This window comes from Sardina pilchardus, chromosome 5, assembly GCF_963854185.1.
Source record: "Sardina pilchardus chromosome 5, fSarPil1.1, whole genome shotgun sequence".
NCBI lineage: Eukaryota > Metazoa > Chordata > Actinopteri > Clupeiformes > Clupeidae > Sardina > Sardina pilchardus.
Genome location: NC_084998.1, coordinates 5,098,695 through 5,118,369, shown reverse-complemented (window position 1 = coordinate 5,118,369; position 19,675 = coordinate 5,098,695). Strand labels below are relative to the sequence as shown.

At 44.5% G+C, this 19,675-nt stretch overlaps 1 protein-coding gene across 1 annotated transcript in view; it reads right to left on the bottom strand.

Moving 5' to 3' along the window:
• Positions 1-17,834: 17,834 nt before the first annotated feature.
• The window catches only part of fstl4 (follistatin-like 4), a 114,993-nt gene continuing 113,152 nt past the window's right edge, over positions 17,835-19,675 (bottom strand). The window contains exons 14-15 of the mRNA XM_062535820.1: positions 18,839-18,948; positions 17,835-18,672 (exon numbers count right to left, since the gene is read on the bottom strand). Of these exons, the coding sequence (XP_062391804.1) occupies positions 17,961-18,672; positions 18,839-18,948 (822 nt within the window). The 3' untranslated portion in view covers positions 17,835-17,960. The remainder of the gene's footprint in view (positions 18,673-18,838; positions 18,949-19,675) is intronic.

Below are 19,675 nucleotides of genomic sequence, written 5' to 3'. Positions count from 1 at the left end.
GCGTGAGTGTGGAGGGGACTGGGTCCGGGATGCCAGACACCACTGTTGAGTCTTCTGGAGGTGTCGTGAGTCTAATTCAACCAAAACACAGGAGACGGAAGGAGCCTGTTTGAACATCCTCATGAAATGCTCATGAAGGTTAGCTTGGAAAAATCCAAACTCATTCCCAAAGAGAAATGGTGTCCACCATTTGCATTGCGACAGGCACTAACTTTGAAATCATTGGTCCAGTCCAACCAATCACATTACGCAGAGATTTCTAGTGTTACTTCCTACTTTGCCTAAACTTTAGAAATTGTCAATAAACTGCAGTACAATACTATTGTATAGGGCATTATGGATATGGCAACGTTTTTAACCATAGGTTTGAATCTTTTTTTTTTAATCACAATATAAAATGAAAAATAAATCATTTTTAAACAGTAAAATAAAGTTACATTTAGTGGAAATTGCTTGCCTGTTGGAAAGCTCCACTTCTAGAACCACTTGCAGAGAGATGTTGAGTTTCAGAGGGACGCGCATCAACACCTCAGATTCACACCTAGACTTATTTTTAGCCTGCCGTGGCTGTGAGGATGAGTAGAGCCTTCTTAGGAATGTAATCAGTCGGGGGAGAGCACCCAGCTGAGACCGCAGCCATGCATTTTAATTCTCTATATTTGCACCTGACGCGTTTACTGTTGGTCATGCAGAGACGTATATAGGTAATGGTGTTACACTATAGTTTTTGCTTAAATGAAACCTTAATGTATGGGGAAAAAGAGCAACACAAAATACCCTGGTCCCTATGATTTCTCATCACAGGATTACAAAGAGTAGGATGCCATCATTAGCTGGAGATTGCTTATAGCGTTTCAGTTAAAAAAAAAGTTTATCTGCTCTTATAAGAGAAATGTTGGATGGTGACATTTGTCTTACATTCCGGTTGTTAACTCAGAAGGTAAATAGTTTTGTGTGTGTGTGTGTGTGTGTGTGTGTGTGTATGAGTGCGTAGTGGGTGCGTGTCTTTGTGATTCAGATTGTTTTTTCGAAAGCTCAATTGCTTCCCGGACCTCCTCCTTAAGCATCAGCTTGTCTTGACAACGCTTGACGGAGACTGTTCAAGGCAAGTGCTGGCATACATCATTCAGTAACCCTATTAGAATCCCAAAGCAACCATCACAGAAATGAAATCAGATAACAGCTGGAAAGGTCTGTTTATCATCCTGCTTCAGAAACACCCCCTGACACCGGCACTCATCCTTTCTTGTGTGTGTGTGTGTGTGTGAGAGAGAGAGGGATCTTTTCTTAGCCCATGGTTGTTTACCATTCACAGTTCACAGTTTTCTCTCTCAGATTGCGGACAAATGCAAAGGCGTGTCAAAGGAAGCCAAAAAAAATTACAAAGCAGATATGTCGTCCGTTGGATCATCTGAACAACTTTTGATGTGGGGAGTGGAAGGTGCTTTTTCTCCGAAACCGTTCTATATTAAAAGCTGTAGACTGGACACAAACGTAAACAAAGTACAGACTGTGTGTGGAGCACATAGTATAATCAATTACTGAGATAAAGTGAGCTTGAAGTATGCATGTTCGCCTGGAGTGAGATAAGAGCCAGTGGGCCGGCCTCAGCTCATCTTGAAGCTTGCTTTCAGCGTCTCTCAGTCTCCTGCAAAGAGGACCTCCTTCTTATATGTGTGTGTGTGTGTGTGTGTTTGTGTGTGTATGAAAGAAAGTTAATGTATATCCTTTGAACTGATATGGTCATGGATCCAAATACAAGCTTGCTTACAAGAGTCAAAGTAATTCTCCACTACTGTAGATGTTTGTCGTTGTTTTGTTACTTCCGGTACTGTGGCATGTGATAAACGTAAAATGGGAGCAAATGTGCAAAAAGGCTGAGTTTGATTCCAAAACGCTATCCATTTTTAAAAATATTAAAAAGTCATGTTATTTAATTGTGTATTTCAGTTAATATCAATAAAAATGCAGTTGTTTTGTTTTGATTGAGTAAAGATAAATCAACTAAACATAAAACCAATACAGTTCCACTGTAATTACTTGCAAAACAAAATGTAAAACAAATATTTATGAAAATTCATTAAAATGGCGGATATAGCGTTTTGGAACCAAACTCTTCTTATTGCTTCATTAAACTCTTTAAATGTGGGCAACTGATAGTGTGACCATTGCCACATTAGGCTATAACAGATACAACCCTTATAATCTGAACATTTGGAAAAGGTCTTCTGTTGTCTCGAGGCTGATGAAAACTGGACATGGGGGACTGCAGGAGTTAATGTGATTTGTGACTCATAATATACACATCTGGCCTGATATTTCATAAGGGTGGACCTTTCGCCATGTCCGACTCTCAGTGGAGCTTTGTTAACCAGTTCTGTGCCATGTGGTGTTAAACATGCTGGGGACTGAGGGGGACTTTCAAAATGATTAACGACATTAATGCCTGGCCCTAATTAACTCACAGTCCAACTCATGTGATATCTCCCCCACTGCACAGCAGGCCTTCACAGTTAATAGCGCTCACACCCTCTCAGCTAAACAAAAGGGAAAGTTTGAAATGCTGAAGTAGTCCAAGTTGATGTATTTGTAGTTTGACATCAGAATTTAAAGGTACACTATGCATGATTTTCACCTTAATGTAATCTTTATGAAGCCAATTTGATGGTAAGTGAACTGGTAATAGGCGGATCGTTCACCTAGCATAGCTAAAGCATAGACATAGCGAGTCGCTTAAAAAAACCAAACAGCTATGCAACTTCAAAAATAGTGGCCTGAAACATTTTGCAAGAATCATGTAACATATCTTTGTCAGTAGATGTAGCACTTCAGAGATGCTTCACCACAACAACAAACATTTTTTTGTTGTGCACAGGGAGGATAAGTCACAGGAAGTTGGCTATTTACGGCAGCAGAGTAAAAGATATCGTGATTCACGTCTCTAGAGGGAGTTCTTCAGTCGCCAATACCTGAAGCTGCATAATGTACCTTCAACAGAAGAACTGTATACAGTTTATTCAAAACCATGAAATCTAGAGCTTTATCGGGTTTCTTTAACCCTATCGTGAGTGTCCAAGGGATGGTGATCACATAGACAAAAGCATCTCCTCTGAGGTCAACATCTCAGGAGAGTCTCTCAGAGGCTGAGGTCATGATATTCATCCCAAGTACATCAGATCACAAATAGCAACAAACTCTGTGGCTTTATCTAACCTACAGTGACTTCCTCTGGTTTTGGGATTGGTTAAAAGAAAAAGAGCTCAGCGATCGGTGTGTTAGCAGCTGCATGAACTGTCTAGGGTGAGCTGAACTTCATCGGGAGATCTTTGAGGCCATAAAACCATTTCTCTTTCTCATTTTTGGTTTCGGGGGTCTTGTGTTTCATTTCTGTGAGTGCATCAGGCGCTGGCTACCGTTGGCAGGCTGAGAGCTGTGGTATGTTCACAGATGATTGCCTGTTTGTTTTCCTCTGCCGTCGGAGCTGATGACTTATTGATTGCCGCATCCGCGCTGAAAAACCTCCCCCTTAAAAGAAACCCCCCAACAACAACCTCCCTGCCTCCCATTTCAGCTGGGTGCTCTCCAAACTCACTATTGCTCTAATTGAAATGTAGCATGTATGCACAGTTGGCTTCCACATGAATTAATTTGATGTGGCAAAAATACAAAACATATTCTGTCGCATTGGTGAAACTCACAATCAGCTATACACCAGGGTGATTCATTTTCATAGCACATGGATTGGATAATGTGTTGTTTTACTTGTAAATACAAGACCCTCTTCAGATGATGTTGTATTAGAATAGACTATAGAGAACAGTGCCATATTCATCACTATAGTGACTACAGAGTCTTGCATGCTGTGCTGTAAAGTGATTTGATTTCACCATGTTGCCATTTACACTCGTTATTTCTACATTTTTTTCTGACTTTTCACCAAATAGATCAGCCCATTAAAACATGTTAATTGGCAAGACAACTGATTAGCACCTTCAGTTCATCACGTGTGTATGTGTGTGTGTGTGTGTGTGTGTGTGTGTGTGTGTGTGTGTGTGTGTACAGTATGTGTATGTGTGCTTGTGTGTGTGTGCGTGCATGCGTGTGTATGTGTATGTAAGTGTGTGTGTGTGTTTATGTGCATGTGTGTGTGTATGTGTGTTCATGCGTGTGTGTGTGTTTCACTGCATCTGAAAGTAGAAAGTAACTGGCAATAATCCCGTCATGTTGCTACCCTATGTGCTGATACTCTAGCTGCTCTGAACTCATGCTGCCAGGGCGCGGGTCGGGTTCTGCCGCAACACGTGTGTGTGTGTGTGTGTGTGTGTGTGTGTGTGTGTGTGTGTGTGTGTGTGTGTGTGTGTGTGTGTGTGTCTGCTCTGAACTCATGCTGCCAGGGCGCGGGTTCTGCCGCAACACCTCTCATTCATGCCAGGTTCATGAACCAGGCTTCTGTACCTTTTGACAGTGCGAGAACACTTCCCTGCAAATTGTCAGAACGTTCTCCTCTGAAGACAGGTGCCGATAGTCGACGAGGTTTGTTGACATCACTTCCTGCTGGAGATGTCAAGTGTCACTGTTTAACAAGAAGGCATTACTGTTCTGAGCGGCGGGCTTTCTTCTCTCTCGTACAGGAATACGATAAATGAATAACAACACTCACGGTGGAAGGCTGTGAAATCCTGTTTTTTGAAAGACAGACTGCTATTGCATTACCATTACACTTTGTTTTTTTGCTTTGTTTTTTTTGCAGCGCTTTACAGCACACCTTTGTTCCAAATGGGAACTATTTTGTGGAATAAAAATGAAAAACATTGAAGTTTAAATCACAAGAAACTGTGTCATGGGAGTATCATACATACCGATCGTACCGATAATGGCCGGGTTTCCCAGATTCGTTAAGAAACTCTTAAGTGCTAAGAACTTCTTAGGAGCGTTCTTAGAGCGTTCTTAGAGCGTTCTTAGAGCGCTCCTAAGAAGTTCTTAGCACTTAAGAGCTTCTTAACGAATCTGGGAAACCTGGCCAATAAGCGATTCTTTGATTTGAATTCTCTCTTTGCGCAGAGTAGCTATTCCACCCAAACCTCTGTGCTTCGGTTCAGTGTTGTTGTGATGTGGACGATACTGTACTGGCTGGGTACTGGCTGGGTGGCGGCTGGGTTCTGGCTGGGTACTGGCTGGGTGGCGGCTGGGCGACGGCTGGCCATGAGCAGTGGCGGTTCTAGGATTTTTCTGTAACAGGGGCCATTAAGGGGCCAGATGTTACATTCAGGGGCCGAGTACAGGGTACATCCAAGCACAGAAAATAATTTATTCAGTTCAAGTTTTCTCATTTATTTATACTGTGCGTAAAGGACACAATGCATAGAACTCATTGAATGCAACACACCACACGCACATACTCTTACCCTTATACTCTTATTTATACTATGCATAAAGGGTACACTGCATACAACAATGCATAGACCACACACACACACACACACACACACACACACACACACACACACACACACACACATTACTACAGCAATACTGTCAAGCCTGAAAAGCTCATGGAACATCTCTTTGAAAGACTCCAGAAAAGCAACAAACTCAAGGAGCGTGGTCACTTTTTTCTATCCTATCCAGCACTCTCTTGATCTGATACACATACTCTTACCCTTATACTCTTATCTATAGGCTACTATGCATAAAGGGTACACTGCATACAACAATAGACACCCCCCCCCCACACACACACACACACATTACAGCAAGCCTGAAAAGCTCATGGAACATCTCTTTGAAAGACTCCAGAAAAGCAACAAACTCAAGGAGTGTGGTCACTTTTTTCTATCCTATCCAGCACTCTCTTGATCTGATACACATAGGCTACTCTTACCCTTATAGGCTACTTATTTATTTGCTGCAACTGAGCAGAGCAGCCACTCGTTTAATATGAGCCCTAAGCTGTTTTAAGGGCATTTTCACTACCTCTAGTTAGAAGCATTTATTCTGGTCATTGTAAGTGCCATTCACACATGCTACATATTGCTTTTTTCAGCACAGTCCAGATCTGCCACAATATCATGTATAAATACTTGCATTGATTTGATTTAGATTTTTAAATAATACAAATTTGAAAAGCGTACTATACAAATTCTTACATTTTGACGTGTAGGCTATCTCACCACAGCAAGCTGACAGCTCAACATGACTTGCATGGTTGTGTAGGCCTGACTGTCCTGAAAATGGCAATATAAGAACCATGATGGAGGTATACTTTGGGGCTGAGCAATTTACAGAAATATGTGGTGTGTGCCTTCCAGAAATAAATGGCAATTTTTATTTAGTGATGAAAAAAAATGACTTTCTCTCCATATTTGTGACACTAGCTGATCTCTCCATATTTGTGACACTAGCTGATCTGACATGACTTGTTTGCGATAGCACACATGACGTGCACAGATGATGATTCTCTATAATATTTGTTTTACTGCATTGCAATGAACACAGTAAAGGCAAAAAGTGTTTATTTGACAAACAAATTTGGATGCAATATGAGTCTTGAATTGGATACCATACAGGAGTTTGCTAGGATCTCAAAACCGTGTTATGAACGTGACTTGTCAAAGAGAAACACATGATAACATTGGATTATGAACATAGGCTATTATGCCACACAAAAACACGAGGTAAGTGGAGCTAAATGAAGTTATTATTTTGCTGTCACTTCGTCTGTTTTATTGCCTAGAAGGTTGTATTTGGTATCTGTGGATAGCTCTAGCTCTCCTCTTTCATCTGACATGAATGCCATATCTTTTTGATAGCGGTTTCACGAGGAAATCAAACGAGAGTAAAGGTAGCCATTTAGCTATATGACATTATTATTTGTTTGTAACTTCGTCTGATTTTATAATACGAAATTATCGACGTATTTGGTATCAATGCAAAGCTCTGCTTCTCCTCTTTCATTTGATATGCGTGTCATGTCTGTGCGATGCGTGGTCCGCGAGTAATTCAAGCGAGAGTTCTGGATGCGCCGGTGAACGCAGAGCAGACTGTAAATATGATATACTTTGATTTAACTTCATGATTTTATTTTATTTTCATACTTGATCGTACAGACAAGTGTCTAGTATCGTTGGAAAGCCCAGGTTCTGCTCTTTCCTGCAATATAAGTCTCATCTCGCTGTGACTAATAATAGCGGAGCAATGTAACAAAGAAAATGTGTGCGTTTTTAATGTGTGCGTTAAAAAGACTCCGGTTGCTCTTTCATCGGCGATTAATGGAACAGGGGCACTTCGGGGGCCAATCAGATTTCAGTAGGGGCCAGGGCCCCTGTGGCCCCGCCCCTAGAACCGCCCCTGGCCATGAGGCTTGAGTAGCGCTGGGAGGCGGCTGGGTTCTGGCTGGGCGGCGGCTGGGTTCTGGCTGGGTGGCGGCTGGGTTCTGGCTGGGTTCTGGCTGGGTAGCGGCTGGGTTCTGGCTGGGTTCTGGCTGGGTTCTGGCTGGGTGGCGGCTGGCTCATGGAGGCTTGAGTAGCACTGGGAGGTGGTCCAGCCCCAAAACCCACTTCATTATCTCTTCATCGCTGTCCTCTCATGAGCTGCCTCACGCTGTTTAATTGGGGCTGACCATTTGCCTTAAGTGGCTGTCAGCCGAGAGTCGATCTGATTTCGTTTAGAGACGCTCTCGCTTGCTCGCCCGCCTGCCTGCCTGCTCACTCGCTCGCTCCCCCCTGCATCGGCAGCTCCGCGTGTGTTCCGTTACGAGACAGAACGTTGCGCTGTGTTCCCACATCACGCCATGCAGGTGGAGAGGGGAAACTAGCGGGCAGTGTGTGTGTGTGTGTGTGTGTGTGTGTGTGTGTGTGTGTGGGGGGGGGTTATGTGGTCAGAGCTTTCAATCTGTGGGCTGCACCCCTCTGGAGGTCTAAGCGTAACAGCCCAGCAGTTCCGGGATGGGATTTCTACTCGGTGAATCCATCACAGGCGTCGGGCCCTTCATCCCCACAGCACAGGGGCATTTTCCTCTGCTGGTAGCTGTCCTTCACTGCAGCACAGCTCTGGCACTGATGGAAAACACTACTGGACGAATGCCATGTCACACCCAGGACTTTTGTTAGGGAGTATTACAGTGGAAGAGGATGTGCAGGATTGCATGCAAATATGCAAAGTGCCCCCCTTTTAAAAAACTGCCCCGGGTAGAATTAATGGCAGGGTGGAGAAGCCAAATACCTGAGAAATTAAAAGCACTTTTTAATATTACATGAGAATTTGTCACATTGTGTGGTTAATGGAAAAAGTGGAGGCCCTTGATAGGTTTCTGTATCACCAATTATCATCCTGACAGTGACTGAGTGATCAAGTTCATTGAGCTCATTCACAATGCACCCCCCCCCCCCCCCCATTTATTACTGTTGTCCATAGAGGAAGGATCTGCATACAGTACAGTGCGTGCCAGACTGTGAAGTTAAGTTACTGTACTGCAGACTGAATCAGCCTTCTGTTGCAGTTTATCCAGTGAGGATTACTCTGTTAATTTGGAAAGTCGAAGAGCAACATTTGTGTCATCACCCTTCAGTCCTGGTTAGACTCAGGGGCACTGCCATTAAGTGTTAGTAATCAATTGTTAAAGAGTTTTGCTCCAGAGGTCCAGTTGAACTGACAGTTGACATTCATTGTGGTTCCTGTTGTAGCGGCCGATGAGATCTTGATGGGCTAGTTCTGATAGGTCAAACATACCAATATGTGTAAGGGTATAGGGATGGCTTTTTTAGATTTTGGGTCACTTCACTCGTATCCCACAGGTACACATGGTCCAATTTATCACATCAACTGTGTCTGTTGAACAGAAAAGCTCTTCAACAATTCCAGTAACCCTTGACACCATAGAACACCGCTCCAAACACAGAAGATTCCCTTGAGCCCATGTCACAATAGGACTCCAGAACGCATCTTACTGAAAGTTCAGAGTGTCCTTTCTGTGCAGCACAAACTAAAGGCACCATGAAGAAACCGTCTGGACAGATCGGGTCACTCTCTCTCTGTCCTCCCTCTGCTGAATGACATCTGCTTAATATTTCATCAATCTTGAGCCACGAGGCACGAGCCCACCTCTATCTCCCTCCCTGCACGCAACCCCGGCCGCATAAGCAAGCGTGTTAGAGGGACATGCCTCAGTAATCGCCTCCAGACACCGTGACCAGCGGGTGAGCGCCTGGTCCCGCGATGATGATGCGTTCCGCTCGGAGCACAGCGGCGCCGCGTCACGTCGCGGTTCCTCAATGAGCGGGATTCTGTTCCAGGCACGGAACGCGGGAGGGACGGTGGCAGATGTCGGCTGTCATGGAACATATTAATCAAAGCAGCGAATTACCGGGGAAAGACTGTGTAATGATACCATTGGACGGATCTGTAGCCAAGGCAAGCTGCATTTCCAATACTGATTTGCCACATAGTCAATGCTGTCTGTAGTTCACAGATAGATAAACAGCCCACTGAAAGACTGTAAACCACAGACCAATTCTCACATTTCCCTAGTGCTCTCCAAGTGAAACGTTGAGTGAGTGTGAATTGATAACAACAGTAATTGAAACACTCTAGTGAGACTGTACATTTTCTGATGGGCTACAAAATGATATAACAGAAACAAATTGGACCACTGTTGCAATAGCAAAATGTTTCTCACTGGTCTGAAGCAGTCTCTGTGTCAAATTCGAATCTAACATTTGTAACCAGTTTGTCACAGAAATGTTGCAACAGTGCTGAATATGAAACACCTATCTGTAAAATTCTGAACAGATATGGGGCAAAAATGTTCAGAAAGATGCGATAGTGGAATCTAAACATCCAACAGCAATTTTGTTGTAAACAAAATCAACTCAACTGTGCTGCGGTGCGTTGACATGAATGACTGCTTCACTGTTGCTCATCTGTCCATTATTGCATGAAGCCCGCCCAAACAATTTGATTGGCCCAAACACATGAGCATATGGGCCCATAGACTTGTGGAGGGAGCGACTCCAGACAGACTGCCCGGTGCTAGTCCAAATCGGCTCAATTAAACTGGCAGCACTGAGCCCTCATGTTCCACCCCTCTCCCCCCACAAGATCCAACCCACAGAGCACCCAGTTATGAAAGAGATAGCATACCGTGAACTTATGCTAGGATGTTTCTTTTCTTGTGTATTAAGGTAGGTTTCTCCTTTAAATCCCAGTAAGTTCACACAAACCCAGTAAATAAAACAAAGTAGCAAAATGACAGACCGTGGGGGAAAACTACTAGCAACACTACTAGTGTGGAATAACAGCCAGGTAGAAGTTTAATAGATGCACCCTGTGAGTTTGAAGCTAACATGAAACATTAGTGATGGCAGAGTAAAGGGACGAGCTAGCAGCATCGGTTATGATTTAGGCTAACCCTGGGATACACACGTTCAGTACCATGGACAGCGGTGTGTATGTGCAAGTCATTTACCGTCTTTATGGTGCTTGTCCCCGAAAGGTTGATGTACAGTAAACAACACGGTGAGATCAAGAGATAGAATGACAAGGCGGGGAGAGAGCAGGATCGGTCACCTCTAGTGAGACACTGATAACAGGAAGTGACACACGCACTTACAGTCACGCAACGTGCCAAAAAAAAGCGGAGCCCTTTTACCGTCTAACGGACTCTGGCTAAGTCGAATCATCTAACCACTGTTTGGGAAAAAGTAAGGAAACTTGACTTTGGCCCATTATATCTCCACTTTAATAATACCAATCACTAAAGTGTTTATGTCATTTTCATCGTTTATTAGTCACCTTTACAATGAGGTACAGCTTGTAAGCATTGGGCTCCCATGGAATGAGCAACACAAGCAAACGTGTAAGTAGTGCCAACGAAAAATGTGCCAAAATGGCCTGTTAATGCTGTTGGAATTCACCTTTGTTAGTTCAAGCATTGACGATTGCACTCTCCCACAGAAATGAGGAAAACAAAACATGTTAGGCATGCATTCGTTCATTTTATACTCAGTGTCAGGGTCCTCAGTAGCGTGTAGAGGATCCATATGCAGCCACAACAGCTTGGCACCTTCTTCTCACGCTGGTCACCAACCTGGCTACATTCTGCTGTGGGATGGCATTCCATTCCTCGATAAGGATCTGTTAAGTCAGCCAACCTGGTTCTGTTGGTGACTGGCACGTACATCACGCCCAAGCTGATCCCACAAGTGTTCAATTTGGTTGAGGTCTGGACTCACGTCACGGCAGGCCATTCCATCCTCTCCACTCCCAAATTCTGGAGGTACTCTCTGATGATCCCAGCTCTATGGGGGCGAGCGTTGTCATCCTGGAGGATGGCATTTGGTCCCATATTCTGGAGATATGGAATTGCCACTGGCTCCAGAATCTCATCCCGGTATCTAAACTCACCTGGTAGCACTTGAAGCCCAAAACGAGATGTCTGGCAGCAGAACCCTATTACTGGCCATTTTGGCACATTTTTGGTTGGCACTACTCAGACATTTGGCTGTATTGCTCATTCCATGATTGCCCTATGCTTACATCTCTTTACCTCATTGTAAAGGTGACAAATCAACGATAAAAATGATATGAAACACTTTACTGGTTGGTATTACTAAAGGGGAGATATAATGGGCCAAAGTCAAGTTTCCTTACTTTTTGTGAGCAGTTTATAATGAGAACATCGAACGTCAATGATATCAGAAGTCAGTTTGAACTGACCGACCAAGATGGAGAGCAAGGCCACACCCAGAGGTGACCCGGACTTGAGCTGAGTACACACGTCTCATTTTCATATGTAAACTCTTGACAGTGGAATTCATGCTTAAATATATATTAGCACATTGTTTCACTTAGAATTCAACAGTTTTGTACTTGCATCTCTCTCCAAAGGCAAACCTTACGTTATTCCACGTCATAATTCATAACATAGATTCTTGCCTCTGTAGCATGTAAAGACATGCCCTGTTCAGAAGAAAATGTTGGTGTGTTAGTTAAATGAGACACAAACAGTGGAATAGTTTGAGAATACACAGTATTTCTGTTACTGTTACCGTCAAAATCAGATCATTGTATATTTTGCAATAGAGTGCCTTTGTGAGCTGTAATTAAGCCATAACTGAATCAGATTAGACAACATGACATATAGTAACTAACTAGATATGTTCTTGTATATGTGTGCTACAGTAGGTGCGGCAGGCGGTGGCTAAAATATACTGACACTTGTCCTCAGCTCTTTGTCTGGAGATGTTCCAGCGGTGAGGAATATAAACTCAAGGCCCTCACTCAGACCTTGATGAGCCCTGACAGTATGTGTCAATCAGGCCAGAGGTAAAACGCCACTGGCAACACTAGCCCATAATTCATCACATCTCTCTCTTGCTCTGTGAGTAATGGCTATGAGTTCTGACCCTGTAAACAACAGCAGCCATGATTGCAGATGATGGCCCCTGAGCGACACCACTACGTCCACTGCCCTGAAGATGACTCAGACTGATTCATATCAGACCAGGTATTGGAGCTCAGAAATGGCACGGCATGACAACACAATGTGGGATTTAAAAAAATAAACATGTGACATTTGGGAACACTTGCCACGTTGATCTTTGAATAGTTTTAAATAAAGTACAGGAGTCCCTGTTTTAAGTACTTGAGGTGTGTGTAGGTAATATGTCTAGCTTGTCAGGAAGTCATTAAGTCCGTTTCCTCATCTTTATATCATAAAAGAGCTGAAACGCCAGAGGCACAGCAGAGGAATAATGCCTCTGCACGTCTCCTATTGGTCACTGCTGATAACTGAAACTTAATGATGAACTACACAAGTTAAAGAGTTGTGAATTAAGTTTACCCTCAGGCTGGTTTATGCTGATATGATCACACCAAATTATGCCTGTGGCCTCTGGTTATATTGTGTCTATATTTGCCTTCTCTGTACTGAATCTAGTGTCTATATAACCTTTGGTCTATTTTTTTCATCAATTGTATCTTATTGCATAGAGAATTGCAGTATGCTACCTCTGCATTATCATGGGGATTCATGTACTGTAACACAGGTAGAAGAAAGAATAGTAGACAGTCTATTTGATATTTTATTGTAAAATTTGAGGAGATAAAAGAGACACTGTTGGAAACACCGTACCATACAATATAATTATTTTTTGGAAGTCATCTATACAATAAATTCTACAACACCAGGGGTTGGTTAGGAGAGAGGTAAGGGCATTAGAATGGGAATATTCAAGGGTAATATTCAGTAAGCAAGTAGTTCATTCTATCCTTGAAACATCAAAACTGTTCATGTGACTTAGTTTACTGTACAAGGGTAGGAAAGTAATTTGATAAAACCAGAGAAGTCTTGCAAGTGAGGGAAATGGTGTTTTTTTTTTTTTTTATAGCCAAGCACTGACAAGTAAGATGCCGACCATGTCACATTTATATTTTTTTCTGGCATTCCTTGATTTCGAAACATTTGGACAATTAATGATTTCATGATGGAGATTTTGGTGGAGATTTTTCTAACTATTCTTAAACTGAGGTATCAACAACTGGTTTTGCACTGAAACAAAAACACTTTGTAGAAAAGGCAGATGCTACCTATGGAGTTCACGCTTATGAACAGTTATTGCCTCGGTGGTGACGATGTGTTGCATAGAGATAGATCAGCGCACAGAGAGCAAAACAAAAGCCTTTTTAAAGGACACATTTACAAACAAGCACTTGCTCTGGGCCCCAGCTGAGACAGTGGCCACACGTGGCTTGGACACCGTTTGTCCAAAGTGAAAAACTGTACACGACTATACACTATTTGGTTCTAACTCAAAAGAATGACCTTCTGCAGATCAGTGCCACCGCTAGGCTGTGGAGGTTTAGGTCCTAGGTGTTACTGGAGAAAGGACAGGGGTAAACGGAAAGAAGGTCCCTACTTAACTGCAGCGTTAAACCATAAATGATGTTCCAAAATCTCAAGACACATGTAAGCCTATGCAGTACATGAATGTATACTGATGTTTTTGAAGTATTTTTTAAATGCATGTTGCCACTGCAGAGCCAAATCGTCTGTGATTTGTCTTATACCACACCCACTGAATTAAATTAGATTGTAAGATTTGATGTCAGGAAAAACACTTGAGATGATAAATTTGAAGCATTTTGACTAAATAGTAATTTCCGTATTTCTATGATCTCTGTGAGACCAGCACAACTAGCAAATAAAGTGTATTTTTGAATAAGAACTGCAGTACTATGCCCTCTGTCAGAGCACATTGAGTTATCGAGTGTGTAGAATCTCGCACATACTCAGGCAGCTGACCCAGAGGTCATGTTTTGCGTTTTGTCTGTTTACTTGCGTTATGCGTGGGCCTTGAGAAGACTTCTTTTCAGCGTGATATTCAGGTGAATTTTTTAAAAAATGAAGTGGAGCCGTGTTCATCATCGTGCGCAGTCATTTGTCATCCAGAACCGGCTCCTACCGTGTCTCATTACACCAGAAAAAGCTTGGCCTTCACACAGACCTCAGCATGGATGATGACAAATGAGAGCACAGTCAAATGTAACTGAAAAGTATGCAAAACTGTCAGAGCCGTCTCTCTCTCTCTCTCTCTCTGTATATACTGTATGTGTTTGTGTTGTAATATTTCATATAATATAATTAAAGGACTGATGTCTGTTGTATGCACATTGTGACAGGATCGCAGGCAATGTACAACGGGGCTCGGTCCGTGACACACACGGAATATGACTTAAAAAGCAAAGGAGTGTTTCAAGAGTAGCTGATGGGATTTCATTTCATGGTTGGCTGGGTTTAGTATCCACATTCAATTTTATCTGCTTGGTAACACTTTCTACCGGAATATTCATGTGTCGCTTAGAAAGTAATTTATGGTGTGACACAGCTGCACGATTAATGGAGTTTATTGTTGTTTTTAAACAAAACATTTCCCTCATTAACCAGAACACACACAACTCATGAATAAAATCTGTACATTTATCGTTTTTATTGTGTTCTAACAAGAACAATTTATCTAAAACAGTGACTCTAATGTTTACACATGAACACATTCAGGTAAGCAGCGGACCCCTTGATCTACCTGTCTCGGAAAACACGGAACACGGGAGACTGTTCGGAATGCAAAAGGAAAAAAAAAAAAAAGATCTGACCTCTGCAACTAGGACATCAGGAATGGGATGCTTCCGGAAAGCAAATCTATCCGACGCAAACACGAGTGGGACTCATCCCATTCTCATCACATCTCATATAAATATTTATTCCGGAATAGTCTGCTTGAGCGGCGTGGCGTCTCTGTCCCTCTCAGGGCTTCCCCTCTCACCTCGGGACTCAGCCTCGGCAACCTAAAAGCTCCGGCTCTCCAAGTCACCTTCAGCCAGCGTCTCCAGGGAGCAGGAAGTGAGAAGGCTCTGCGCCTCAACAGTAGTCCACATAGCACTTTTAACAGCTTGGCTTTGTCATGTTTCAACACACTGTGTAGTATGGGTTCTCTGTCTAATGAGAATTAGCAGTTGAAGGATTTGACAGTAAGATCAATCTTTTGGGTGCCCTTACTCAAGTCTATCTAAGGACTGACTGACTACTCACTCAGGGTCAAAACTATGGCAAATTATTAGCTGCTCTCTCAGTGCAAGGAGGCATTTTCATATCATCATTTGAACTACACTTAATATGGTCAGGGACACACACAATGCGGTGTGGGTTTTAGCTATATCGGCTTTAAGTCTACAAATGTGGCAAAGTAAGATCACATTAAGATAAATGCTGTCTCATTATAACATTTAACGGAAACAGGTTGCAACAGAGAGATTCCCACCTGTAGTGCTGTCTAAAAATGATTACAGTAATCTAACAGATTGGAGCTTAAGTCTGATTCCATTATACCGCACATACCACAAATCCTTTTCATTTTGGTACGTTAGCTATAAGATAAGATGAGAAGAAAATATCTTTCATTTACTTAAACATAATTATACGTATTATATGGCATTATTCAGTATGCAGAGGTCAACAGAAGGTCAGGCTTAAATTGTAGAGTGACTCTTTGATAGTCAAACACTGTGAGCCAGATTGGAGAAAAAGCGCTCATTGTGTTGACCATTTTAAATGCTTGACTTCGTGCAACAACACCCAATGTTTTTCCTACAGAGGCTGGGCCATAGATGTCTGTGGTTGCGTGACATGTTGCCGGATCTGTGGTCTCTAAGGATGGGCTGAGTCACATAGGCAGGAGGTGTGTTTGAGTCATCAGCACATTATGTAAATTGTTATTATTGAAAATGTCCTTTTACTTTGACATGACAAGTCAAACACACCATAAGGCTTTCTGTGTGCCTCTACATCAGCTCTCAACATGATGAATCTTCATTATACCCCAGACAGAAGCAGTGCACTGTGTTCCACACATGTCCCTTCACATGAATAGGGGCTGCGCAGTTCTTTTTAACGGATGTGTTGTGGAAAAGAGAAGACTATGAAAGGGGGAAGGGGTGCAGGTGGAAATGAGTGACACAATCATTTCATTCATTCATTCATTCATTCATTCATTCATTCATTCATTCATTCATCTATTCATTCATTCATTCACTCACTCACACTCATCCATTTCTTCATTCATACTACAGAGAAGATGTATTCTGTGTTGGGTGCCCCGTTCCCGGCTCAAATGGGCGACCTAGACATCAGGGGTCGGCACATTGCTAAGGAGGCTTAAACCCCTTGGCTGAGAGCTCTGTTGTCTAATGCCACTGGAGGGTTTCAGCGCCAACGTTTTACACCACCACACGTCCCTTTAAGTAGCTTGGCTCCTATACACACACACACACACACACACACACACACACACACGAGAGCGCACACACACGCGCACAAGCTAAACTACTTCAGACAAAGTGGATTCGGAATTACACACTCTGTCTCGATCCGACAAAATACCTTTGATCACTTTAGAGGATTACTTAGATCATACAAGTTTTGTGTGAAGTACAATCTCCCCCCTAAAAAAAAACGAGATCACAGAGGAAGAAAAACAATCAAAAAAACGTTTACATGCTTACGTCTGGCTCATTTGGTGCTCGTATAGCCTACTAATGACGGGGGGTGAGGCTCGTCTTTGGAATGTCAATGTAACTAAGAGAGCACGGAACTGGAGACAGGAGATATATACGCAGAGGAACCGGTCGCTACCATGAACGTGTGCAAAAGGACAACTGAAGGCCATGACGTTAAAAGAACAGGACTGCAGACTCGTGTGGCGGACGGACAGGTTTTCTTACACAGTATAGTGACTAAGTTGCAGCACGGGGTGAGGGACAGACATCTGGAAACCAAACAGCTTTAAGACAAAAAAGTGAGCATTGTGCATAGTTAATTTTTCAAAAAATGTCATCGACGACGGTAGCTACCCTCTCCCTCTCTCTCTCTCTCTCTCTCTTGCAACGAACGGTTTTCGGCTGTGTCACGAGGAAGTGCAATAATGTACATTTCTTGTTATTGGAGTGCGCATGGATCACTGTTGCACTGAAGAACACAGGCTCACCCTCTCCCAGTAGAAAGATCATTACAGGATTTCTTAATGCTTACTCTTTTTTTGTTTCGATTAGTCTACATTTTTTATGTTTGTGTACTTTTACAACAGTAACCCAGACACACACAAACACACACATACACACTCCCTTTCTCTCTCCCTCTCTCTCTCTCTCTCTTTCACTCTCTCTCTCTCTCTCACACACACACACACACACACACACCCATACACACACACATACACACAAACACACAAGCACACAGACACACTCACACATACACACACAGACAGACACACACACACACACACACACACACACACACACACACACAGGTGGTCTTTCATTGCGCTCAGTCCTGGGGGGGGGTTGAGTCCTCTCCGATCTCGTAACAGTGTTCAGTAGTCCAGGCTGACCGCTGGTGCTCCAGGCTGCTGCGCTCATACCTCCCCCACCCACACCAGCGTGTTGCCGCGCTTCACGTCTGACACCTCGCAGTGCAAGCTGCTCGTCTTGCCGTTGAGCACGAACAGCGACTCGGCCGACGGCGTGACCAGGAACTGTCCGAACAGGCCGCTGGACGCCACCGCGCGGTTGGCCCGGCTCCAGGGCCAGCTGTGGGGGGGCAGCGGCCCCTTGAGCCCCCCCAGGAGCACGCTCCCGCCCGCGGACAGGTCGGAGAACAGCAGGCTGGCACCGGACGCCGAGGAGGCCACGGCCGCGTACCGGTTGGACTCGGCGAAGGACGGCTGGAAGACCAGGTCGGAGACGCGCATGTCGGCGTCCAGCTCCTGGCTCAGCCGCAGCTCGCCGCGGAAGGACACCGTCTGCACGCGGATCTTGCCGCTGCGCTCGTCCGGGGTGACCACGTAGCGGCCGTCCGGCGACACGTAGGGCCGGCCGGACACGTCCAGATTATGACCCACCACCGTGTCCGTCACGCTGTCGATGAGGAGCTGCGGCATGGCGCCGCCGCTGCGGTCGCGGTCGCGGCCCTGGCACTGGACGAAGTAGTAGCCACTCAGGTGTGTGTAGGCCATGCTGACCGGCACGCAGCTGTAGTTCTTCAGGCTGATGCTCTTGACGCGGTGGAAGGTCTCCAGGTCAATCTTGTGCACGGCGGGTTCAGATTTTAAGAAGACAAAGCCGAACCTGGAGACGATAAGAGGTCAACGGGAGAGGTTAATTGCTTTCTCTCGTCATTAAAGTACATTAAGATTTGTCATTACGGCCGTAATTTGCTCATTTTCCACGGCGTGGCGGGATTGCGGCCGCCGGGGGGTGTGGGGTGGGAGGTCATCGGAGCGACGCCTCGTACCTGACGTGCGTGATGATGAGGTTGGTCGGCGGCAGGAAGAAGTCGTCCACCCTCTGGAACGGCGTTCGGACCACGCGATGCACCTCGCCCACGCTCGCCTGGGAGATCACCTGCACGTGTGTGTGTGTGTGTGTGTGTGTGTGTGTGTGTGTGTGTGTGTGTGTGTGTGTGTGCCCGGAGAAGAAACAGAGTAAAAATAGCGTTAGCGACACCTCCTACAGTCAACAGCGCAGCGGCAAAGTCAAAGTGTTCTCGACACCGAGCACCACAGGTGACTCCCAATGCGAGATAAGTACACACATATTTACATACTCCCTACATATTACCTGCAGATATGGGCAGATTTATTTACGGTCGCGCACAACGACTACAGCTCAGCCTTTGCGAGAGGCTAATACGGCGCGGTGTCCGTGAGTGGACGTTATCTGCCAAATGACGTTGGCTCACGTGCCTCCGTCTGCCTCGATTTATCTCGGCCCCGGCGCATCGGAAGAGCCTGACAGGGGCCTCCTCCAACCCCAACCTCCCCCACCCCTCTTCACACACACACACACACACACACGCGCGCACGCACACACACACACACACACACACACACACACACACACACACACACACACACACACACATACACACACACACACACACACGCACACACACACGCGCGCGCGCGCACGCACACAGATGACAGACACTTAATCACACACCTGACATTGTTTAGGCAGTGCCAAGGACTGCTGTGCTGTTTACGTGGGCGCTGCCAGGCCCATTCATCAGACAGCCTTCGCCAAGCGGGGCGAGAGGTCCGCGGCGTTTTGCTCTCATTAACGCGCACAC